This window comes from Equus quagga, chromosome 6, assembly GCF_021613505.1.
Source record: "Equus quagga isolate Etosha38 chromosome 6, UCLA_HA_Equagga_1.0, whole genome shotgun sequence".
Taxonomy (NCBI): domain Eukaryota; kingdom Metazoa; phylum Chordata; class Mammalia; order Perissodactyla; family Equidae; genus Equus; species Equus quagga.
In genome coordinates, this window is record NC_060272.1 from 81,333,431 (window position 1) to 81,359,793 (window position 26,363).

The 26,363-nt window shown below is 34.6% G+C and overlaps 1 protein-coding gene across 10 annotated transcripts in view; it reads left to right on the forward strand.

Annotated features, from left to right (window-relative positions):
* The window catches only part of PSPC1 (paraspeckle component 1), a 111,906-nt gene that overhangs the window by 31,119 nt on the left and 54,424 nt on the right, over positions 1 to 26,363 (forward strand). For all 10 annotated transcript variants that reach the window (XR_006888996.1, XR_006888995.1, XR_006888994.1 and 7 more), the window contains exons 5-6: positions 3,792 to 3,876; positions 11,538 to 11,643. Coding sequence is in view for 2 of the 10 variants with exons in the window: in XM_046663823.1 (XP_046519779.1) it covers positions 3,792 to 3,876; positions 11,538 to 11,643 (191 nt within the window). In the remaining 8 variants the exon portion in view is untranslated. The remainder of the gene's footprint in view (positions 1 to 3,791; positions 3,877 to 11,537; positions 11,644 to 26,363) is intronic.

Consider the following 26,363-nt stretch of genomic DNA (forward strand, 5'->3'; position numbering starts at 1 on the left):
TCTTAGAGTTCTTCCATGTTCTAAAATATTATCTGTGATCCTTGTACTTTAAACTGGTACTTGAATGATACAACATTTATGGATCTTATCCCTCTTCCTTTCTTGAGTACTTGATAGCATGTTTGATTGTCTTCTTGCGTTGAATGTTTGTGGGGAAGTCTGAGGTAAGCCTGAGTTTTTTCCCTCTTGTAAGTGACTTGATCCTTTTACCAGGCTTCCATATGAATTCTTTCTTTTTACAGTCCACTAACTTATCCAGTGTGTGTCCCCCCCCCAACTTTTTGTTATGAGAAGTTTTAAATGTAAAAAAGTTGAGGACGTGAGGGTGATCTGTCTGTGACGTCTGTCACCCCATTGATCACCAGGGTTGCTTTGGCTGATCCAACTGGCTAGGCAGGTGTCCCCTTCCTCCCTTCCCACTTCACGTGTGTCCCTCCATGCTCCATGTGCGTCCCTCCTGAAGCTACACACTAGTTTGAAGAGGACGACGTTCCCTGGTAGAGGAGGACCAGTTTTTGGTCAAGGGTACACAAGTAGCTGCGTTTCCCTGCTAAAACGTCCAGACAAGCTCTCAAGGTCATTTGTAGGAGAATGTAGGGTAGTCACCCTTTCAAAGACTCCAGACACATGCAAATGAGGTGCAGTGTGTGGCAGTTTAAAAAGAAAAGGAAGAAAAAAGTTGAAGGAATTTTAAGGTGTTCACCACTTAGATTCTATGTTTAAAATTTTGCCATACTTGCTTTATTACATCTTTTCATCTGTTCATTCTTGTATTCAAGATATATCTTCTACACCATAATATTTTAATTTTTCCTTGGGACTAGATATGCCCTTTCAATTCTTGTATTTCTAGAAAGTATAATTGTTGGGTCAGAGAGCATGCCTTCGGTTTTCATGATTTGAAGGATATTAAGTTGAGAAAACAATTTCTTATATTCTAGCAAATTAAACTTCGAATTTATATTTCCCTCTGTTCCCTTTTGCCATATACCCATGTTTATAATATAATGAAATTATAGTATAGATATAGTTTTATGTTCTTTTATCATTAAATCTATTAGGTAGGGTCTGGCCCAGTGATGCAGCGGTTAAGTGTGCACGTTCCACCTTGGCGGCCCGGGGTTCGCCAGGTCGCATCCTGACTGCGGACATGGCACCGCTTGGCAAGCCATGCTGTGGTAGGCGTCCCACATAGAAAGTAGAGGAAGATGGGCACAGATGTTAGCTCAGGGCCAGTCTTCCTCGGCAAAAAGAAGAGGACTGGCAGCAGATGTTAGTTTAGGGCTAATGTTCCTCAAAAAAAAAAAAAAAATCTGTTAGGTAAGCATTTTTAAATATTGTTTGGTCTAGTAATAAGTAGTGCCACAGCTGATGTCTTCATGTTAATGGATGCCTTTGGATTTTCTTTTAAGAAAAATTTCTATGAGTGTGATTTACTGGATCAGAAGATAAACATGTCTAGTTATATATATATTTTTTGGTAACGTTCCCCTCAGAAAGATATTATCATGGCAGTGTACAAATATATAAACTGTAGTGAAATTTCAGGAGCTTTGAATAGTAGCAACTTACAGAAATAATTTAGTAAATGTAAAATGGCAGTTTTAAGTTGATAGTCCTCCTTCTTAGTATCAGATAATGTGTTTATCTGATAATTTGATTGTCAGATCTTTTGAGCTAATTAGTATACCAATGTTACAAGTGAGGAAATATGATCTGAGAGGTTTAAAGCAGCTTTCTCAATGGGCACAGCTTAAAAGAAGATCCAGCTGTCAGAAAACAAACATTCATGTTCTTGTCTTACTCCTTTTCATGGAAGAAAATGTAATGCATATTTTTAAATTTATTATTATATATGGTAAGAAGTCCCTGAGTTAAGAGCAGCTAACCTACAAAACTATGATAAAATTGTTACAGGATATACTGGATTGACTTTTCTTGAATAATGTATGATTGTAGGACATTTTCCAGACTGGCTTATTGAAGCATTTCCTCTTAGGAATATAAGTAGATTATGTATTTTTGGTCTCTACTACATTTCTCGAGCTAAAGTAATTATATGATAGTTATATGATTCTCAGTGTTGGTCGCACAATGGAGTCATCTAGGAGGCTTCAAGAAAATACCAATATCCGCTCCACATCCCAAGAAATTTTTATTTAATTGGTCTGTGATTACAAAGTACTTAAAAATTCTGATGAGCAGTTAAGGTTGACGACTAATGGTATAAATGTTTAAAATCATTTGTAGTCATGTTTAGTGGTTTTTTTTTTCTTTTCACTTTTTTCTCCCCAAATCCCCCCAGTACATAGTTGTATATTTTTTTAGTTGTGGTCCTTCTAGTTGTGCTCTGTGGGATGCCGCCTCAGCCTGGCTTGACGAGCGGTGCCATGTCGGCGCCCAGGATCCAAACCAAGGAAACCCTGGGCCGTCACAGTGGAGCATGCGAACTTAACCACTGGGCCACGGGGTCTGCCCCTAATGGTTTTTGAGATAGCTAAGTGTTTTCTCAACTGGAATACTATCAGAATCACCTGGTTTCTACCCTGTATACCAAAAGGGACTTTCCTGAGCAGAGTCCCCAAATCTGTTTTTTAATTTTTATTTTTTAAGTTTCCCAGTTGAGTCTGATCATCCAGCTTTGGGATACTGGCATTTTGGAAAGAAGGAGTGATTTGTCTGTGTATCCCAGTTGAACCCTGTAATAGCTGGATGGTTAGAGCACATTTATGATGTATCTGAATCTTTTTACCATGACATAATACGTAATTCAGTGTGTTTTCAGTCTGTAAAATGGTGAGGATAGTGTTTACCTTTTTAGGGTTGTGATACCTACCTTGTTACAGTTATGTTGTTAGGCTTACTGGTGCATGGAACATTAACTGTAACTGCTAGTATTGTGTAAGTTCTGAAAACGACGACTTACTAAGAAACATTCAATTGAGATAAATTATGTTCATTTTAGAGATTTGAGATGATAAGGTGAGAGAAAAGGATGATAAAAGCAATCAATCATTGTGCCATCCAGAGTATTTTATTATTTTAATATTTTTTTAACCTATGCATATATGCACATGTAATTTGGTAAGATTACAAGTATTTTTAAGCACTGGGGAAGTTTATTACTCCTAGGATGTGCAAAACAAATGTACTTTTCATTATCTTTTATTACTCTGGAACTTCTGTTCTTGATGATACAGCAAGGATTGGTGACAGCAGGAATGCCTGTCTTGTTTAAAATGATCTTGTTTAAATCAATATTCAACCTTCCCCCCCCTTCAAGAATTCAGTCCTCATTGCCCTCCTCATAATACATTGACTTAGTGCAGGAGGAATCTTTTGCTAATTATGTTGAGAGACATGTTCTTTGGGTTCTCACATGCCCTCTGCTGATGTCTCCCAAGGTATCTTTTTGGGCTTTGCACATGCTGCTGGAAAAAAATTCTAATTTGTATAAAAGAATGTAAATGAGAATCTACCTACTATTTATTCTGTTTTTAGTATGTTCTAGGCCCTATGTTAAAACAGTTGCTACCCATTTTATTTTCTTAACATAAGGATAAATTTTATTATTCTCTTTATACACGTGAAGAAACAGGCCCACAAAAGGTATTGATTTGATTAATTACACAACTAGAAATCTTTCAATATAAAATGACATAATAAAACAAAAAGCTTGATGCATGAATATGAATAAGTTGCTAAATACGTTGCCAGTAAAAGAGAATCTCTATACTTACAATAACAGAAAGGGAAGCTAAAAGTATTAATGTGTAATCAATATTTTATAGATCTAATGAGGCGTCAAGAAGAACTCAGACGCTTGGAAGAACTCAGAAACCAAGAGCTGCAAAAACGGAAACAAATACAACTGAGGTAAGAGAACATCCTTGTAACATATATGTGAATATATATAGTTTTCATTGTGTGTGTTATTAATAAAAGCTGCCCCCCCCGCCCATTATAAACAACTTGTACAAGTTGTATTGGAAAATACAGAAAAAAATAACAAAGTTGTCTATTTTTGACTGCACCTAGGGAATTACTCCACAAAGTAGCATAGTTGTTTATTATGAGTTTTTAGCTGGTTAAGGACGCTTAGCATACACTTTGAACTTACATAAGGAGCTTAGGTATTATTGTTTATAATTTATTGTAAGAATGCTCTATTATTTACTGGACCATTTTCCCAGAGGCACATAATGTTTGTATTGCTCTTAGTTTCAACTTTTTCATGTGTATAACACTACTGTAAATGCCTTTATGCATCTTTGTGCTCCTGGTAATTTGTTTAGAACAGATTTCTGGAAGTGGAATCTGTGGTGAAAATGGTATGGGCATTTAAAATCTCAGTACGTAATAGACAACTGTGATGGTCAACTTAAAATCTCTTAGGTTACGTAAGAACGTTTTGGAGTGGTTGATCCAAGATGTATAGACAAAAATTAATAGCTTTCCTTGTACCTGCAATATTTAGTTGTGAAATATGAGATGGACATTACTCTTAAAAGTTTCAAAAATCATAATAATTAGGAATGTTATGAACAAAGCTATGATAGATTAAAGCAAACTTAAAATTTTGTTTTTGAAGGTGTTATAACAATATAAGTGCTTGTGGTGGGAAGGTGCTCATGGGAAATAAAAAATAAGGACAGGTAAAACTGAATGGGTGTGAAGTGTCTTCACAGTCTGGAGATAGGTAGTATGCAGTATATTTTATTGTATTTTCTCCAACTTGTACCTGATTATATAAATGTATATAGTTCCGTTTTGGAACTACTCTAATTTTACTCTAACCTACTTAATCCCAAATTATGGTACTTTAACAGGCAGCATCAGCGTTCTAACTTGGGAGTTGTTTGAAACTTCAAAGTCTCAAACCTCCCCCAGAAATACTGAATCAGAGAATGTAGGAGTGGGGGCCGGCCCCCTGGCCGAGTGGTTAAGTTCCTACACTCCGCTTTGGTGGCCCAGGGTTTCCCCGGTTCGAATCCTGGGCGTGGACATGCCACCACTCATCAGGCCATGCTGAGGCGGTGTCCCACGTACCACAACTAGAAGGATCCACAACTATGAACCAGGGGGACTTTGGGGGAGAGAAAGGAAACATCTTAAAAAAAAAAAAAAAAGACAAAAGAAAATGTGAGAATGGACCCCAGCCCCGTGTGCTTTAATAAATCCTCTTGGTGATACTAATGCATCACAAAGTTTGAAAACCACAACTGTATACAACTCCCCACATGAACTCCTTAGACGATGAGGGATTTTTTTTCAACTTCTCTCTTGTTGTTCCTTTTCCTATTATGTAAATATGTTAAAGTCTCTTCTACTTTTACAAAGAAAGGGAAGTCTCCCCTCCCCTAACATAAAATCATATCTGAATCCAGTTTTCTCCTCTTATATTTTCACTTGACAGCTAGGCGTTTATAATTAGTACCCTACCCTTAACATGCTGAAAAAATAAATAAATAATTAAAACCAAACAATGTGGGAGAAGTCAACCCAAAATAGTGTCTAAAAATATAACAGATGGGGGGCCGGCCTCTTGGCACAGCACTTAAGTTCGTATGTTCCACTTCGGTGGCCCTGGGTTTGCCAGTTCAGATCCCAGGTGCGGACATGGCACCGCTTGGCAAGCCATGCTCTGGTAGGAGGTCCCACATATAAAGTAGAGGAAGATGGGCACGGATGTTAGCTCAGGGCCAGTCTTCCTCAGCAAAAAGAGGAGGGTTGGCAGCAGAGGTTAGCCCAGGGCTAATCTTCCTCAAACAAAAGAAAGAACAAAGAAAAGTAACAGATGGGGGCCAGCCCCGTGGCTGAGTGATTAGGTTCTCATGCTCTACTTTGGTGGCCCAGGGTTTCGCCGTTCAGATCCTGGGTGCAGACATGGCACCGCGTCTCAGGCCACACTGAGGCAGTGTCTCACATGCCACAACTAGGACCCACAACTAAAATAGACAACTATGAATTGGTGGGATTTGGGGAGAAAAAGCAGGAAAAAAAAAAAGATTGGCAACAGTTGTTAGCTCAGGTGCCAATCTTTAAAAAAAAAAAGCAAAAAATAACAGATGAACGTTCCTATATTACATTGGATAACATTATCACACTGATAAGAGATGGGAAGAAAATAAAGAACCGAAATAACTTTGGAAAACAGTATCTTGACTGGATACTATAGGCTGATGACAAGAAGACCAGTATATAAATTCTGTAATCTAGTTAGTAAACATGTTTCTCACAGAGATAGGGGTTAATATTTCTGAAACTACTTTTTTTCCATAAGACTTTCTGATCAGATCTTTATTGAAAATAATGTGTATACTTTTGTAAGTGAACAAATTAATAAACATAGATAATGAGACCCACGTTTCTCATTGTTGGAGAAAGAAAGAGAGCGAGGAGAAAGGCTAAGATTAAACTGAATCCTGTGGTGTCGAATTGGAATCATAGATATCAGTATGAACTTAGTGGTATTTAGTGTAGACAGATGTAGAAATATAGATGTGTGTTATGTATCTATGCCTGTGTTCTTATACATACGTATATTTCATAGCCCTGTCCACCTAGAAGCAGTGATGTCTCAGTAACAGTGCGCACATCTAGTGTTCAGATTTTTGTGTCAAAACACTGTTCTCCAATAAAAGAAACTAGGGTTTTTGGAAAAGTGGTTGATTCCAGGACTGAAAAGTCCAAGATGAGCCTGGAATATGTTGCACCAAAGAGTAAGAAAGTACTCAAAAAAGAATGGGCTGTGTTGAAAGAACACAGAAACGAAACTGAAGGAGCTCCTAATGGCCAAAGTTGGAACAATTTCAACAACAAAATAAAAAGTAATAGTATTAGATTTTAAAGATTTTATTTTTCCTTTTTCTCCCTGAAGCCCCCCAGTACATAGTTATATATTTTAGTTATGGGTCCTTCTAATTGTGGCATGTGGGACAGCATGGCCCAAGGAGTGGTGCCATGTCCACGCCCAGGACCCGAACCGGTGAAACCTTGGGCCACCGAAGCAGAGTATGTGAACTTAACCACTGGGCCATGGGGCTGGTCCCATCTGAGGTTTTCTTGACAAAAATTTATCACATTATGCCAGTCATGAGAAAACTTAAACCGAAATTGAAGGACATTCTACAAAAAATAATCAGTTCTCTTTAAGTTCATCAAAGACCAGGAAAGACTGAACTGTCACAGACTAGAAGAGATTAAGGGGAAATAATAATTAAATGCCATGCGGGATTCTGGCTAGGGTCCTGGAACAAAGGAGAGATGTTAGTGGGGAAAGTGGTGACATTTGAGTAAGATGTGTAGTTATCTGTAGTGTTGTACCAGTGCTAATTTCTGGTTTTCATAATAGTACTATAGTTATGTAGGAGGCTAATATTAGGGGATGCTGCATGAGGAATATATAGGAATTGTACTATTTTTGCAACTTTTCTGTAAATTTAAAGTTAGAAATAAATAAAAAAAATACCCCAGGTATTGGGGATACAGTGGGAACAAAAGACACAAGCTCTGCCACTGTAGAACTTACAGTAATATAGGAGGGAGGCAGACATTATTTGGAATGATCAGATTGTTAAAAAGAAAGTGAAGTGCACGAAAATAGTATGGAGTACTTACTGGAATTTTTCATTGGTTGCCCAGTCTCAGCATAGGTGGAATACTGGTTTCTTGATGTGATAAGAATTCTCTGTACATGGTAATTTTTCATTGAATGGTTTTTCATTAATTTTATTTACTCTTCAGGGGTATATCAGATTCAATTTGAAATTCAGATAAGTGTGTACTAACAGTAAAAATACCTCAACAGTTAGGTGACAGTTCGATGGGTAACCTTATGCTTGGCTATGTTCAAGCAGATACAGGCAGTGATAAATCTGTCAACAGTCTTAACCTGTGCATAGTGCCTGGGGAGGTTCTTTTCAAATTAACTTTAAGAATCTTGATTTAAGACATGTGAACAGCTTGTCTTAAAATTGAGCAGTTTTGCAGCATGTATCAGGGAAAGGGGAAAAGTTGTGTCTTGGAACTTAATCATCAAATATATTCTGTACTTGCAAGACAAAGCAAGTAAAGAAAACTAGAGCAGTTAAACTGAAGAGATTTATCTAACTGAGGCTGCTGCCACATAAGGTAGCTTTAATTGTTAACAAGTAGAGTTTGGATTCTGCATTTTTGTTTTACGTTAGTTGGAAGATTGAAAAAACTGGTTTAAGAAAGTGTATTTTGAGAGAAATTGTGTAATTTGGAGTGTACAAGTTTCTGGTTTTCCCTTCAACGCTACAAATTACTTTGTTTTTTATGGGTCACTTAATTCTTTAGAGGCTGTAGCCATGAAGAAGGAAGACCAGGCAAGCTGGTTCAAGCTGGGACTTGACCATGCCGTAGTTGTTCGTTTGTTTTGTTTGTTCGTTTATTCCTTGGTTGCTTTTCTCACCACCCTCCTCCTCGCTCACCTACCCAAATACCCATTCTTCCCCTATTTATGTCATTGGACATAGAAAGATTGTATGATGTACTAAGCCCTCTGGTTTGTGTGGAGGGCATAGTGCTGAACAGGAACAGGAGCAAGGTGTTTTTATCCGTTAGTCGTGTTAGAGCTTAGTGCCTAGAACCTCTCAGTTTTTCAAAGTCCTGCAAAAATAAGAGAACTGAAAATAATTAGTGGGCTTCACATTAAATTGTAAAATTGAGGTTTTATCAGTTTCCAATTAAATATAAAATGAAGGCTGTTAAAATTTGTCACACTTCTTTACTTATTAGTTCCATTTGTGAATATAACCTAGGATGTTATCCTTGACCAGAAGAGACATTAAATATAAAAATGATCATGAAAGTATCTTGTGGAATAGAATAAATTAAAAGCAAACATATATATATACAATAGGTAATGTTTCTGTATGCTGTCTGTAAATTTAGATCATGGAATTGTCAGTGTGGTATAATCACAACTTAGTTCGAAATAAAATAGAAATTCTGGGATTTATAGACCAAGGAATGGAGGGAGAAAAATACCTAAGTTTTAATGTGATTTTACCTTTTACTGTGTATTTTTTTCTCCTGATTTGTAAATCTAGTCTCACGTTTTATGAGAAAAAAAGTTTTAACGATAGGAGAAGTCCATTATAAGTTCTGTTTAAAATACTTTATTTGGTTTTTATTAAAATGATATGGCAATACATATTTAAAACAAAACTCACATGATACATATGTGTATAAAGTAAAACGGGCAATCCTCTTATTCCTCAAATTATTCTCGTGTGATATAAACTTTTTCATACCCTCTTCTGTGCTCATAGAAATGATTTTTAAAAGCAGTAATAGGAATACCATTCTTTTACTTGCCTTTTTTCTAACAATTGTGCCTTAGACGTTCTTTCATGTCACTGAATGCAAATCTACCTCTTTTTAACAGTTATATTATGTTCTTTGGCACCACTGAACCATAATTGTCACTCATTTATAATTGATTGCGTCTTTAAGCTTTTGCCTTTAATTAATGCCCTAGTGCATATCTGTGTGTACATACATCCCAGCGCACTTGTGCAGATATTTCTGTTCACTTTACTGGCAGTGGACTTTCACGTTTAAAATTATATTATGTGCCACAACTTGGTCCTCAACAATGTCATTATTGCAATTCTGAAGATCAAAACCTTTGAAAACCAAAAGCTTTTTCATGTATCATTCATTGGTTGGATCGGATATGAGTCTATTTGATGCTAAAACATGACCTGCACTTCGGTTGTGGGTCATGTCACACCTATAGTATTTCCACAGAATATGAATTTTTATCTTACTGCAGAGATGTTAATGTGGTTGATTTATTGGGTCCTGCCTCTGATACCACTGGGGATGTAATAATAGTATAACCTTTTTAAAATTGGAAAAACTCAGTTTCAGAACACGTGTCTTTAGAGTTTTTGGATAAGGGAATTTTTAACCTGTACTTGTATGCACTTTTCAACAGTTAAGAATGCGAAAGTATTTTCTGTTTTTAATTTAATTTAATTTTATTATTACTACCTTTTTATTTATTTTTTTTTGTGAGGCAGATTAGCCCTGAGCTCACATCTGCCACCAGTCCTCCTCCTTTTGCTGAGGAAGACTGCCCTGAGCTAACATCTGGCCCATCTTCCTCTACTTGATACGTGGATGCTGCCATAGCAAGGCTTGCCAAGCATTTTGTAGATCCGCACCTGGGGTCTGAACTGGAGAACCCCGGGCTGGCGAAGCGGGAACGAGCAAAACCTAACCACTGTGCCACCAGACTGGCCCCATGAAAGTACTTTCTTAATAGTAAAATTTATGATTATGTTAATATCAAGGAAGTGGATTAACCTGTTTACTTGAATGTTCAAGTTACTTTGAATAGAGTTGTATATTGGGGGGGTTAAACAAGAATCGCAAAATAGCCCAGATTTTGCTTGAAAATCCTTGGAAACAGTGTCTTGTTACTTGCATATGGTCTGACATGAAGTTCTAACAGCCGGTTTTTCTCCTGGCTGTGGGAGACATCATCGTTTCTTTTAGTTCATGGACTTAGGTTTAGTAAGAGCGTTGTAGAACAAGAAAAGGATGTTGAAATTCGAGTATTACATTCAGTGAAGAAAGGTATTTATAAGAGTAACCTGGAAAATGAGATCTACTGAGGGGCATCACTATTATATAGTCTTCATTATTTAAATTACTTTTTTGGTTTTGAGTGGAGGGCATGTATATATTTTAATTTGCATTGATTTAAATGTCAATATAATATAATTTTATAAGTTTTCCGTTTTAATCATATTATAAATAATTACTGATTTAATAGTAATCCTGCACACATAGATAGTTTTTTTTGCATGCTTGATGAATATACCTCTGGGGCAGAGGTTGGGAAACTTGTTCTGTGAAAGGGCTAGATAGTGAATAATTTAGGCTTTGCAGATCGTATATTCTCTGTCTCAACTACTCCACACTGTACTAGCCTGAGGGTAGTCATAGACAGTAGGTGAATTATTGTCCTATAAAACTTACTTTTACAAAAGCAGATAGTAGGCTGACACCTGCTCTGAGGGACCTCCTCAGCGGGTTGATGAAATGGAGGAGACAGGGTTTGTTAAGGCTTCCTTCTACACATGATAGAATCATTGTCCAGGCAGTCTGGTCCTCTGCAGTGGATAGGTCTGAGTGTCTTTAAGAACTCTCTCGTGCCAGTGATAGATCCCAGGTTATTTTTCTTTATACAGTAGTAGAGTACATTTGAGCTCTTGGACTCCCAGTTTCTTGTCTGTAAGCATGTAAACTACCCTGGTTATATGTTGTTACTTTATTTTTTTGATTTACCCTAGTTAAGTTACTTTATTTCCTTGGTTTACTTGATTTATTAAAGGCTTAGAGCAAAATAGAAGAAGGAAGGTAAATCTAGTAAGCCCATAATTATTCACAGATTTGGCAAAATGTAACTTGTATAAATGATTGTTTTACCTGAAATAAACTACTCAATTATGGCCTCATGTCAACCATGCTGAAATTTTTATCTGAAAATCTTTCAGACATGAAGAAGAGCATCGTCGTCGTGAGGAGGAAATGATCCGACACAGAGAGCAGGAGGAACTTAGGCGACAACAAGAGGGCTTTAAGCCAAACTATATGGAAAATGTAAGTAAAATACCAGTTAACTTAAATGATTTTATAGTGTCACGTGGATGATGTAGATTTAAAATTCTTTACATATTGCTTTATATAGTAATATATTTTCTAATCTTTCTGAATTTGTGATGTTTATGTTAAACTAATGATTTTCTTAACCTCTTTCAGGTAGTAAATTAAAATTAGTTTCTGAGATAATACTCATGTTTTATGAAATGGATGTTAAATTTTTCTCGATTTTACTTTATGTTTTTTAAATATATGCTTCTAAATTAGAAATCTTGATAAATCCATCATCTCTTCTTGACTGATTTTCACTGTTTACTAATGTTAAAAATTCGTTATTTTGGAAGATTTTAGACGTATGCAAAAGTATACTAGTATGTGCTCATAACCTACCCATAACAGTTATCAACACACGGCTGATCTTTTTCATCCTTAAATATACCCACTTTCCTGAATTATTTTGTGTGAAATCGGTGACCTCCTAGGATTTCATTCATAAGTATTTCAGTATGTATCTCTAAAACGATAAGGACTCTTTTTAAAAATATCTTTATCATATCTTAAAAATGGTCAGTTATTTCATATTAACATGAAAGCCCACATCTGCCCAGGTCATAGAAGTTTTTTTTTTTTACAATTGGTTTCTTCAAATTGGCTGATAAATACAGTCTTTTTAGTCTGTAGGTTTTCTCTCACTCTTTTTTTTTCCCCCCTTAATTTTTCAAGAAACATCCTTGTATAGATCACATCTCATATCCTGGATTTTGTTGGTTGTATCATCGTAGGGATATTTAACAGGTTTCTTTATCCTTGAGTTTCTCATAGACTGGAGTTACTTCTAAAGACTTGATTGGACTTAGGTTTTTGTTTTAGGGAGGCAAAATGGTAGGACAAACAAGGATGCTTCAAATATGTTAAAATCCACAAGTTCTTAATGGCGACTAACAAAGTCTCCTTCACCTTAGATGAATGCCAGCTTAACAACACGTTCTGAAAAATATTTACTAGTATTTTTTTCTATCTAGCTCTTCAAAAGCCATGATTCTTCAGTAAGTTTCTGAGGCTAAAACTATTAATTCAAAGCATTGGTGCCTTTTTTTTCTGACCTTCTCTGTCCCTAGAAAAAATTTTAAACTTTTTTTATTAAAAAGAATACACAGTAAAATAAATCCTAACTTGTATAGCAACCAGAAAATTTTATCTTTCATCAAGTAGTAAATATCCTTTGAATGAAAATGTGGCATTTATATTCAGTTAGAAAAGTTTTTTATAAGTGACACTGAAAGTTTAATTTAATTGATTTTTAAATTCCATTACCACATTAGTTGAGAAGGTTTTTTAAAGCATTGTAAATTTTTTTTTTTAAGATTAGCACCTGAGCTAACAACTGTTGCCAGTCTTTTTTTGTTTTTTTTTCTTCTGCTTTTTCTCCCCAAATACCCCCAGTACATAGTTGTATATTTTAGTTGTGGGTCCTTCTAGTTGTGGCATGTGAGACACCGCCTCACCGTGGCCTGATGAGCGATGCCATGTCTGTACCCACGATCTGAACCGGCGAAACCTGGGCCTCCAAAGCGGAGGGTGCAAACTTAGCCACTCTGCCATGGGGCCAGCCCCTGTAAAATTTTTTTGAGTGATTTCTAGGATTATTTACAATTCTCTCTTCCTCCTTTGATACACAGCAGTTGCTTGGTGACATACTTTAAACTGTGGTCTTAAGTTTTTTGGTTGTTAGATTTGAACATAAATCTGTTGGATTTATCAATGTGTGAATATTTTATGATGTTATAAAAGAATGTGGAACTTAAAAAAAATACAGGCCATATTTTGAAAATTAGTAACCAGTGTCTTTATCTTCAAATATAATGAAGATGTACACCATGTGTGATATTTTTCTTAGAGAAACTTTATTTCGTTCCATTGAGAATTAAGAAATTTTTCTGAGTCTTTTTATGTACCTCAACATTTCTTTTGCTAAAGTGCTTACTTACAGTAAAGTTGGTGGAATTAGCTTTCTTAATATGTTGCTGGCATAAACTTTACATTCTTGGAGAGAATGTGTAGCTATTTGTAATAATGTCATAAACATAAATCATTTAGGGTATAGAAGGAAATGATTAAGTAAAATATATTCTGCTACACTTAAGTTGGCAATATCATAAAGTTGATTGCAGACTATTATTTGAAATCATTTCACAATTTTTAAAAACATACACCACTGTTTTTTATATGTTCTGTGGCATTTAATATAGTTATAATTAATTAAGCACAGATGGTTTTAACTTTACTTTTCTATTCAAAAACTATTTGGGAATTTTGCTGCAATTTAAAATGGAAACTACAAATTCTTATTTTAATTTAAAAACATTTGTATGTTGAAAATTCATTTTAATGGCAGGTAGTATTGTATAGATATCCAATGAACTTTGAGAATAAACTAGTTAGATATTTAAAAATACTCATGGTGGATTTATTGGCCTTTCAAAAATAGATTATTGTTTCACAAGATTATGCTCTTAGAAAATTTAGTTGATTATATATTTCAATATTAAGATATTTTGTTTTCAAGTAGTTACTTGAAGTATGTGTTGCATATTTGAAGCATCACAGATTAATATGGCTACAGCAGAGGTCTCCAAACTATAGCTCGGGCTCACTGCCCATTTTCATACCACCCTACCACAGAGCTGAGAATGGTGTTTATATTTAAGAGTTGTTGGATAACGAAAAAAATAAAAAGAATATTAGACAGAGTATGTGTGACCCACAAAACCTAAGATACTTACTCTTTAGCCCTTTACAGAAAAAGTTGCTGAACCCTAGGATACCGTGTTGGTGACTTTCTTTTATCTTTTATTTTTATTTTAATACTCACATGGGCCACATAAGTTACTATCTTCTTAATTTTCTGAAGAGAAACAGTATTTAAAATACTATGCAACAGTGTAATTAAATGTTTAAAGGAAAATACAGTCTTGGTTCTATTTTTAGATTAGAAATTATGAAATAGACCCAAGGTTTTCATCTATTTGGTGTCAGTTTTATTTGGTTCCTAGCTCCATAATGCTCGTTAACATAAACTAATCAAGTACTAAAGAAATACTAATAAAAAGCTCTTTACAGGTCTTGACTATTTTGTGTTAATAGAAAGAACATTGAGGCAATTGTTACATCAGTTATTCTTCATTTACTTTAAAAACTGTCTGGAAAAAATTGTTAAACAAGTTTAATGTTTCTTTTTGTTTTTAAAAGCTTTGAAGTTAGGCCCTCTTATGTGCTTTCTCTTTTGTCACTGTTCAGTTTAAAGGGAGGAATCAAATGGTAAGTGTTCAGCTTGCCCAAGTACTAAGAGTAAAGTAGATTTACTTGGTTCATTTTAAGATACCACCTCTCACTTGTTTGTAATAGTCCTATTAGACATAGTCCAACACAACTAATAGTCTGGGCTTTGAAGTATAAAATAAATACTGATTTCCATATTTTTTATCTTGAATAATTTTTTTTAATGTAACAAAAGGTGAGGGTAAACACACATCGTGTCTGATTGTGTTTTCCTTTGTTAGCCTTCAGCTTTATCATAATTTTATAACGTGAATATGTTTTTAAAGGTTTCAAGGATATGTCAGCAGTTCATCAATTAGAAGTTGTCAGTTTTATTTCATACCTTATTTCTCCTTAAAAGAGGTCAAACTCTTTGATAATAGCTCTGGTAATTATACGTTTATTTTTCGCTCCTCTGGCATACCACATCTTTGACTGCCATAACAATGTATATATTTTTATGGTGCGCCTTAATTACATTTAGGTTTATCTTCACCATAGTGTATGAGTGTATTTAAACCATTTTGTAGATAGTATTTACTAGGTTGAGATTTTGTACTTAACCACAATTTTATTGCTTTTGGACACATCACAAGAGGTTATTCTGTTAACAATAGCAATGGTATAAGATTGTCTTTTATGATTGTCTTGTGATTGTTTTCATATTAAGTTGCTCCATTCATTGTAGATTAAGTAGTTTAAACGTTTCAGTACTGCAGCGTACCACTCTTTATTCATGGGTTGGGTTGGAGTAAGGGGGAAATTTTAATTAGAATATATTTTTTTTGTTTTTTTTGTTTTTGATTAGCCCTGGGCTAAGATCTACTGCCAATCCTCCTCCCTTTCTTTTGAGGAAGATTGGTCCTGAGCTAACATCCGTGCCCATCTTCCTCTACTTTATATGTGGGGCGCCTGCCACATCATGGCTTGATAAGCAGTGCGTAGGCCCACACCCCTGATCTGAACCTGCAAAACCCGGGCTGCCGAAGTGTATTGTGTGAACTTAACCACTGCACCACTGGTCCAGCCCCTAGAATATTTTTTCAGTGCAGTTTCCTAGGGTAAACTTTGCTTTCCTGGGAAAATGATAATGTCATAAAAATATTTGTGTCATTCTAGCTTTAGTAGTTGTATCAAGTAGTTATAAAATACTTTGTTTAGGAAAATTTGGGCAGATTTTAGATATTACTTTGTTTTGAGAAGTTTCTTTTTCTGGTATGGTAAATATTAGTTTGATTTTTGTCAAGAAAAGAATAGCACTTCAGATCTGTTTGAAAATACATACATGAATTGATGTTGAAGAGTTTTTATTCCTATTTGATTAGGTAGAAATAGCCCTGGATGTTTGAACACACGTGCATAATAAACCTGAAAATAAATGTATTTTATATACTAAGGCAATAACTTGACCCAGGTATGTTCCTTTCAGCTGTTCCATTGTTGCTCCCCAGGATTACTAAACAGTGAGGCCAAAAGCATTAAGGAGATGTAGCCAGAGGCTAAGGGTGTGATTCCTCTTCCATGGTAATATTTTTCAAATAGTGCATATTAAACTCTCAGGGAGCTGTTTAAAAATGTGATTTCTTAGGTCTCCAACCTACAAATTGATTTCGTTTTGGGGTCGAGTAGATTCTGATGTGTTGTCCATTGATCATGTTTTTGGCTAAATTCAGCAGTTTTTAATCCTTGCAGCATATCTATGGAACTTGAAAAAGAAAAATGCCTGAGATCTAATTTACTGAATATTTTGAAACTGTGGGTGTGGGTTGGAGCCATGAGATTTGCATTTTAGAAAACTCTTCAGCTTGCTTCTTTTCATTAGCAAAGATAGAAAACCACTGGCCATATGTTGAAATGAGAATAAAAGTATTTGAATTCTTATGGGACCTGGGAAGTTTGAGTGAAGATCTGAACACTGGCTGTTTTTGGAACAGTTTTATTGGAACACAGCCGTGTTTATGTTTTTTTTATGGCTGCCTTGCCCCAAAATAGAAGAGATGACTAGTTGACACAACTGTATGAGACTATCTCAAAACTGTAGGGCCTGCAAAGCCCTAGTTACTTTCTGGCATTTTACCAGAAAAGTTTGCTGACCCATAATCTAGGGCCAATCTGAGAGTTGGGGGGAATCTATAAAAAATTGATCAGCCGCAACTAGAATGAACCCACAACTAAAATATACAACTGTGTACTGGGGGCATTTGGGGAGAAAAAAGCAGGGGGAAAAAAATTGATCATGTTAACCAAACTCATAAAGAATTTGTTAATTGAATTGCAAATTTATTAATTTATATGTTCTTTTCCAGTGTTTTTAGAAGGCTCATTGAGCAGAGCACCTCATATCCTATAACCAAGGTTCTTGAAGAATCCAGATTAGTGTTCAGATGGTTCATTGGTATTCATGGTTATAAATCAGAGCAAAAGTTATGGGAAGAACTGATAAAGTGTCACTGTCCCACAGCTGATATCTTGGAGTTCTCAAATCTTTTTTGTTTTAGTTAGTAAAGACATAAAGTATTGTTCTTTCAGATGTTATCTCCTCTTGATCAGTATTACCAGATGTGGCCTGTTATTTGATCATCTGTTTCTTTATGCTAGTTTCCTTTCCTGCTTCTTGAGTGGGCGTTGTTTTTGTTACCATTACCCCTTGATTTAATTATAACCTAACTTCTAATGTGCCATGTACAAAACTCAAAACGGAACCTCTAGCCAGTAATAAAATACATTAATAGATGCTGGCAGAGAGGAATGATCCCAGTTGTTAGTTACTACTGCGTAGGTACAAATATGTTTTCTAAAATGGCATGTGGGTTTTTGAGAGAAGTTGTCATTTTGTGGTTCCCACATGAACATCACTCTTTTTCTATAAATTATTTACCTATAAGAAGTGATTTGATTGTATTGCAGTAGAAGATTCTCTTTTTCGAATTTGAAACATCTTAAGCATTCAAACAAAGGGCGTATTTCACAAGGGATTTTTATTATAGCATCTTCATCAGCCTATGGAAATAACCGAAGAATTATTTCCTGTTAGGGTTTGGTGTCAAATTTGTGTGACCTGCTGGGCAGGTTATTACCTATTGCTGGTATAATGACAGCCCAGTTTCAGTGGTTTGGACATGGTGGTGAAAATCAAAATGGATAATAATAGTATATTGCAGTGGTCTCACTTATAATGCTCTAGGTATCGCCAGTTTTTTGTTCTTAGTTTGTTTTCATTCATTTATTCAGTAAAATAATTGATTTCTTACAATGAGCCGAGAACTTTTCTGAATATTTGGGATAGTACACAATTGGAACTTGACTTAGACTTTTTGTACTCAAATGAAAACAAAGACGTATGTTTATAAGGTTTACGTATACTCTTGGAAGTGATCTTTTTGGATTTTTGATGATTTGGTGTATTTGGGTTGATGTGTAAATTTTAACCAGCCGTTGAGATCTTTGATCACTTCTCAAAGGATTATTTAATAGTTTTAATAATATCCTATATAGGGAAAACTTAATTTTCATTCAAACTGAGACAAGTGAATATAGATTCTATTTAAAATTGCTTTTTTACAGTAGGCATGAAATGGAGTGTCTCAGGCAAACCAAGAAGTATGATCACCCTAATCATATGTTATGATTATAAGTAGTGTTTTTTTTCTGTTTTATCATTCATATTTAAAAGTCTTTTGAATGCATCCAGTTGGAAATGATTACTGAGTGCCTTATACTCTATTTACACTTATCAGAGGACACTTCCTTGTACTTAATTATTTCTGTGTCATATTAGATGACTCTAGTGTCCTTTTTTGATCTTACCTTCCTTCCAGTAGAGTTTCAGAGGGGCTCATAATCCAGAAAAATTTTCGTCTCTCTTTTTTCCTCCTGGAGAATGTCTGTGTCTCCTCAGCACATACATAATGTCCTCTGACTACTCACCCCAGCTGTGATCCTGTATCGTTTTTTAATATTCTTTTTTAGTCCTTATCACATAGCCTTCCAATTATTTTCTGTTTCTGGTCCACTAATTGAGCTCTGTGAGGTTTTTGAAGTCAGGAATGTTACATTTGTCACGTTATAGTAACTTAGGTGTAAGCTGGGAGAACTAAGTAGTCATTTGATGTCTTACCTTTCAGATTCCAGAGCAGCTCAATCTTTTGGTTTTTGTTGTTCTTTATGTGCCACCAGACCTCGGTATTTATTGAATACCAGTGTCTCAGATGTTAATCATCACTAGTTTTGAAACATGGGTGTCATTGAGATGCAACTAATGATGTTTTTTTTTAGGTTTTATAATGGAATCACCTAATGAAGAGTAAATTTTAAAAAACAGTCAAATAACCAACAATTTTTGTGTTTCAGCACACCTGCGTATTCAAAATGCGGATCCCACTTGATTAGGGATTAGACTTACAGGATGACATGGAGGTTTCCATTTAGTAAGAAAAATTTGCTTACTGTTTTCCTGTGTTCAAAACATAGTGCTGAGTACTGTAGAGGATGCAGAGAGTCAGGTCTTTGAGGATTTTAGAGTACTTTAGGTACTTTTAGAGTACTTTAGGTACAGAATACCTATGTAGAGTATTCTAAGAGGTACAGCTAAACAGTTCTGAGAGTTCAGAGAAAGATTCTCTAGTAGGGACTTAAAGGCTGTCATTTAGTCTCAGCACTGTTGTGGAACTTAATTTGGGTTTGTAAAAAAATTTTTTTAAATGGTATGATTGGTTTATTATTCCACTGTGTTGGTAATCCTGTCTTTTCATTTGAAATGGTAAGTTATTCTAATCTTACTTGGTTCAGAACGGTAAGATTTTTAGCTAATGTTTACCTTTTATGGGGAGTTGGAGAAGAGAAAGAGTCAAGACTGGTGAATAGCAGTGTTCGATTAAAGTAAACAGGTTTTTTAAAATGTCCCTTATGTGTAATACAAATAATAGGAATTTTGTTTAATTAGTTTGAATTAATAACAAAAGATTCTAGGAAGACAAAAATTTATCTTGTTACTTCTGCATTGCGACTTCTTAATGTAATATTTAGAGCTCCCTTAAAGGAGTTGTCCTACAAAGTGATTGTGTAAAAAAATTTCTTTTTAGGCCAATCAGTATCTAATATCTTCTGTATTTCATATTGAGAGCATCATGGTCTTTAGTGTAACCTGAAATGTCAGAATTTTATACCAGATCACACTAGGTAATTGTGAATGTCAATATCCAGTGTAGGTTGGGTGTGGTGGTACGGGGTAGGAACTTGGGTTTATAAGTGTGCTCTCCTGGTGAAATACATTCGTTTCTATTTAAAATTTCAAATAATTTAAAGTATATGGGTAAGTTTGCCTCTGTCTTAGGATTTCCTCCACTATATTATGCACCACATTTCAAATCCTGTCTTTCTTGGTTGTAGATTTACCATGTTTTCCACAAGATAACTTCTACATTTAGCATATTGCTTTTTCTAAATCCCACTTGTAAGCACTTGATATGCTTGTTATTAGTAGTTTCTCTTATAATTGTAAATTTAAATAAGTTTTTGAATATTATTTAGTTATCACATAAGTATTTAAATTACTTGATATTGAATCTGTTGCTTTATCTATTTAGAAAAAACATATCATTTATCAAAATTTCACAGCTTCTGGTACATTACTGAAAGAATTTGTTTAATGCCTAGTATTACAAACAGAAAAAGCTACTCTCCTCTATTAAATATGTACTTGATTCTTCATACATTGGAACACGTGCTTTGATTGCTTCTTCCACTGCTTTCTCCTGTTGGTGGGACCAGTTTGAAATTGCTTCTTGTCCAGTTTATGTTTCATTTGTTTCATCTTTCATATCTTTATCCGGCCAGTCATGATAGTTTTGACTTTGATAAGGAACTGTTCTGAGTAAGAGGTTATGGGTAAAGAAATGCAAACCAGTCACCAGTATTATGTGAGCTTTGGTAAGATAGTATTAAAAGTATTGTGTTTGTGTTGTAGTTGATAGCATTATTGCTGATTTCTTTAAGAGTTTGGGATAAAATGAGTACATTTGAGGAATAACTAAATATTCCTAATCTGTTGCAGTTTTTAAAAGCACCTCTTCATAGTTTGCCATGAGAGTTGAAATGATAATCTTGAAAATGTCCCTTGGCTATATAGATTGAAGTAAAATTCCCAGCTAAATATAAATGTGTTTAATAAAAAATTAATTTGTTGAAATATTTGTTCTCTTCAATTTCTTGATACATGCTGGATTATGTGTAATTACATTTAATTCATCTACAGTTAGAAAGCCTCTGTATTTATTAAAAAGCAGCAATTAATTTTGCTACGTAGTCGGTTTAATTTGATAGTGACATCAGAATAATCTACTTACTGCTAGCTGAACCAGGCTTTAAAAATATGTTGTTGGGTGAATCTAGTTTAAGAGGTACATGTCTTTAGGTTAATGAATGCAGTAAGCTAACAAGGCCCTGCTACTTATTTTTGTTCTCCCCATTATTTCTGATTTGAAATTTAACAAGTAACAAATATTTATTATTTCATGACTAAAACTTGTGATGTAAATTTATACTTGATTATTCAAAAAGAAACATTTTAAAGTTTTTTTTAATTAGACCTTGGAGTAGTTTTAGGTTCACACCAAAATTGAGCAGAAGGTATAGGGATTTCCCATCTACCTTCTTTTCCACACATACGTACAGACTCCCTCACTATCAAATTCCCACACCACAGAGCGGTGAATTGGTTACAGTTGATGAACCTACTCATCACATCCTCATCATCTAAAAGTGCATAATTTATATTAGGGTTCACTATTGGTGTTGTACATTTCTGGGTTTTGAGATGTACCCACCCTTATAGTATCATACAGAATAGTTTCATTGCCTTAAAAATCCTCTGTGCTCCACCTGCTCGTTCCTTTCTCTGCCCTAACCCCTGGCAACCGCTGATTGTTTCATTGTCTCTATAGTTTTGCCTTTTCCAGAATGTCTCATACTTGGAATCACACAGCCTTTTCATATTGGCTTCTTGGTAATATGCATTTAAAGTTCCTCTGTGTCTTTTTCATGGCTTGGTAGCTCGTTTATTTTTAGTGCTGAATAATGTTTCATTGTCTGAATGTACCACAATTTGTGTATCCATTCATCTGCTGAAGACATCTTGGTTGCTTCCAAGTTTTGGCAATTATGAATAAAGGTGCCGTAAACATCCGTGTGCAGGTTTTTGTGTGGATGTGAGTTCTCAGCTCCTTTGGGTAAATACCAAGGAGCATGATTGCTGGATCATATGGTAAGAGTACGTTTAGTTTTGTAAGAAACTGTTAATTGTTTTCCAAACTGGACATAGCATTTTGAATTTCTACCAGCAGAGAATGAGTGTGCCAGATTGTCCACATCCTTGCCACCACTTCTTGTTGTCAGTGTTTAGGATTTTGGCCATTCTAATAAGTGTGTTGTGGTATCTCAGTGTTATCTTAATTTGCAATTCCCTAATGACATATGATATAAAGTTTCATTTTAACAATCATGGAACTGAGAAACATTTCCCCAGTATTCATGAGTACAGGTATTTTGGAATGCATGTATTCAGATTGAGGAGGTAAAAACACATGGGTTGTATGGATTAAAAGAATGTGTTCTGTTACTGAAAACATTTTCCCCCCTCCGTATCTAGCAGTGAGTGATAAAATGTTTTGGAAATTATTTTAACTATCTGAATTTAAAATGTTTAAGTCTTCCAAGCATTCTCTGTTGGTTGTGTTGGGAAGTTTGCGTGCTATTATTTGAGTTGTGTCAATAGGAACATGGCTTATTTCTGTTTTTAGTTTAAAATTATTTTATTTACTTTTATTGGGAAAAGATTACTTTGTTGACGCACACCTTTCAGTATCTTTGCACCTTTTTAAATGAATGAATTTCTTGAACAATTCGGCCTAAGTTTTTGAAATTTTTTTCTTTATACCTGTTGATTATTTCACATAGTTGATTTTTTAATACCTGTTTTCTTAATATTTTACATAATAGATTTTGTTCCATTCTTCTAAATATGTTTTTGTTACATAGTATTTTGGTTTCTGTTTATTTCTTCCATGGAAGTTTGATTAGCTATCTAATAATCTTATTCTTTTTTGTAAACTTCTGTGATAAGGAAGACGTTTGTTTCCAAGTGCTAAATAATTTATTTTCAGGAAAAATTTTAGGAGTAATTGATGATAAAACGGTTGAATTTTCTTACTTGCCGGAACTTATACATTTCTCCAGAATTATATTTCCTTTACCAGACTTAAATTTCTATATTGGTACTTTTACATCAACATTTTTAGCGTTTTCTCTATTAAGACATGGAACATAAATGGCACATGGTGATCCCTAGAGAATCCTTAGAAGCTTCTTTAAAGACATACCTGAGACATCTTTACAAATTAAAGAGGAATAATAATTTTGGCTCTTAAGTCTGTGTTCACTCAAACAGGAATTTAGATTGATCAAAGTGTAGATGAACATGTCTTGTCATTGATTGCAAAATGTTGTTCCAGTTGGTATTATGTTAGTATTTATTTAGTTCAGTTTCCTAAACCTTAGGCATTTCTATTATGTTTTGTTTTAGCCTTATCTTGTACCATGTAATTCCTTTAAATTAGGTTACCTAAAAAGAAAATAAACTATGACAATCTTTAAAATCACAGATTGGTGCTCTAAGTATTAACTATTAAAAGAAAAAATTCATATTCTACATACAACAATGTCAAGTTCTCCAATTTTGGGAATACTGGTTTAGTTAAATTTCCATTAGTGCCAATTTTCTGCTACTTTATATTTTCATGAATGAATACTGACTGGAATTTAAAAACAGTGGTTCTCAAACCTAATGGTTTTGAAATCCTTTTACACTATCAAAAATAATTGAAAACCCCAAAGAGCTTTTATTTAGGTTATATCAGTGTTTACCCTATTAGAAACTAAAAGAGAAATTTGAAAGAAAATGGGTTGTAGTGGGAAGAGTGACCTTATTTTACATTTTTTTTTGCAAATCTGTTTAATGTTGGACTTTAGTGGGAAGAGTGATATTGTTTTACTGTTTTGTAAATTTGTTTAATGTTTGGCTCTAGAAAATGACTGGCTTCCCATATTTGCTTCTGCGTTCCATCTATGGCAAAATGCTCTTTTGATTCAAGTACATGAAGAAGATCTGGGTTCACAAGGGTAATTAGTAAATGGAAACAAGTATATATTAACCTTTTCAGATAATTGTGAATAGTATTTTACACTGGAGTAAAACTTGACAAGCAGTAGTTTCTTGAAAGTGCTCTTATGCATTACAGTCCATTCGTCTTCCTTGAATGGATCTTTTCCCCATGCATGATTTTGTGATGTCATGTACCAAACATTAGAAGAATAATGATCTATTGAGTTATGCACATCTTCAAATTTTAGTGTTTTTTATTATACAAAATTAAAAACATATTTCTTAATATCAACCACTGATCTTCCTAGAAAATGTCTGCTGGATACAAAAGTCAGTAACCATAGTATGTCTGTCAAATGCTGTCTCGAGTAAAAAACCGTGTTCCAAGTATAAAGTGTCTCATTTAGCTTGCAAACCAGTTACGGGCATGGTTTTTCTTGAAATAACCACCCTGCTTCACAATGTAGCAGAAGTGTTTTATGTATATGACCTATTTTGTTGTATAGAACATTATAAAAACATGTACCCAAGGATAGTGATTTAATAAAATTAATAATTTTACTGCTTCATCCAGGTATTCATAATTGAAATTCTTTAACTGCAGTGTATACATGTAAAGAATACAGTGATTACTAGTAAAAATTGATGCAAGCATCTTCATTTTTGCTGAAACACCAGGGTTTTTTGCTCACCATTGCTTTTGCACCATCCATGCGAATGTCAATAGAGTGAAAAGCTCAATTAGATCGTAGTATTACAAGTATGTTCTAGTTTTAATAAGACATGAAATAGTTTTGAATTTGTGCACTTCCTGAAAGCGTCTTGGGGACTCTTTACACCCTGAGCCACACTTTGAGAACTGCTGTTTTAGTGGAATCCTGCTTTGAGATGTGGTTCTGGAAGTCAGTCATAGTTTGCTTGCTTCTTTTGGTCAGCTGTGAATTTAAGCACACTTCAGTGACAAGTTTTCAGGAGTAGATATGCATAATTCTTTTAACGAAAAGGCATACCTTCTTGTAGACATTCTAAGGATAAATTTAAAATGTTGCCTTTTGTTAATCTCTGTTGGAATTCTTGAAAAATGAAGTGACTTGTGAAGGTGAAAATTTTATAAACTATTTTGACAGAATTTTTTAGGTCAGCTCAACCGCTTGCTGTATGTATGACCTTGAGTAAGTTATTTAACAGCTGTGTGCCTTGGTTTTATGCTCTCTGAAATGGGTTAACAGTAGATCCTCTTCATAGGGTTGCTGTGAACATTAATTGAATTAATTAAAATTGAGTTTTCATCATAAATTTATAATTTTATTGTACCACAGTCTTTTGAGATTTTGTTTACGTATATGTTGTTTCATGTTAAACCACAACTCTTAAATTTTGGTAAAGTAATAAAGCATCATTAAAAATTGTATTGTAAAAATATCACACATATTGTGTACCAGTTCTATTTTAAAGCATAGAAGTAATTCATAGGAGAACTGAGGGCCTTGTGTATTGCTTTTTGGGTAGGTACACAGTTATAGTGAACTTAAAGTGATTCTCATTAATATTTGATGATATCAAGTTATAACGAGAAGTACTGCCTTAATTTCCATTGATATCCCTACTCTTAAACATAATCTCTACCTCTTGCATTTTGCTAGAAATATATAGCAGTGGGTTTATAGAAAGTAACAGTAACCTTAAGACTTGACTAGGAAGCTGGAAACCTCTACTCCTAAACAGTTAAAAATGATTTAATTATACTGTCTCTTTTTGTTAATCTTATGAGTGAAGCTGTGTGAAATAGTACTCAGTAATTTTCTTTGAGGAAATGTCAGTATTAGCAAATAAATTGAGGGTATGTATATTTAGTGAAAAATGCTGTTATACAGTCATGCGTTGCATAACAGTGGTGTTACATTCTGAGAAATGTGTTGTTAGGCAATTTTATCATTATGCGATCATCGTACAGTATATGTACACAAACCTAGGTAGTGTAGCCTACTACACACCTAGGCTGTATGGTACTAATTTTACGGGAGCACAGTCATATATGCAGTCTGCTCTTGACTGAAATGGAGTTGTGTGGCACATGACTGTGTACAATAGTTGGTATTTTAACATAGTGATAGGCCACATTACCATGGATTCTTGTAAGACATGCTGATGATCTCATTGAGAGAAGATAGTTTAGAACTGGAGCCAGTTTATAATAGAGCATCAGAATGGGAATATTATGGCCACTGTTGAGTAATTGACTTAA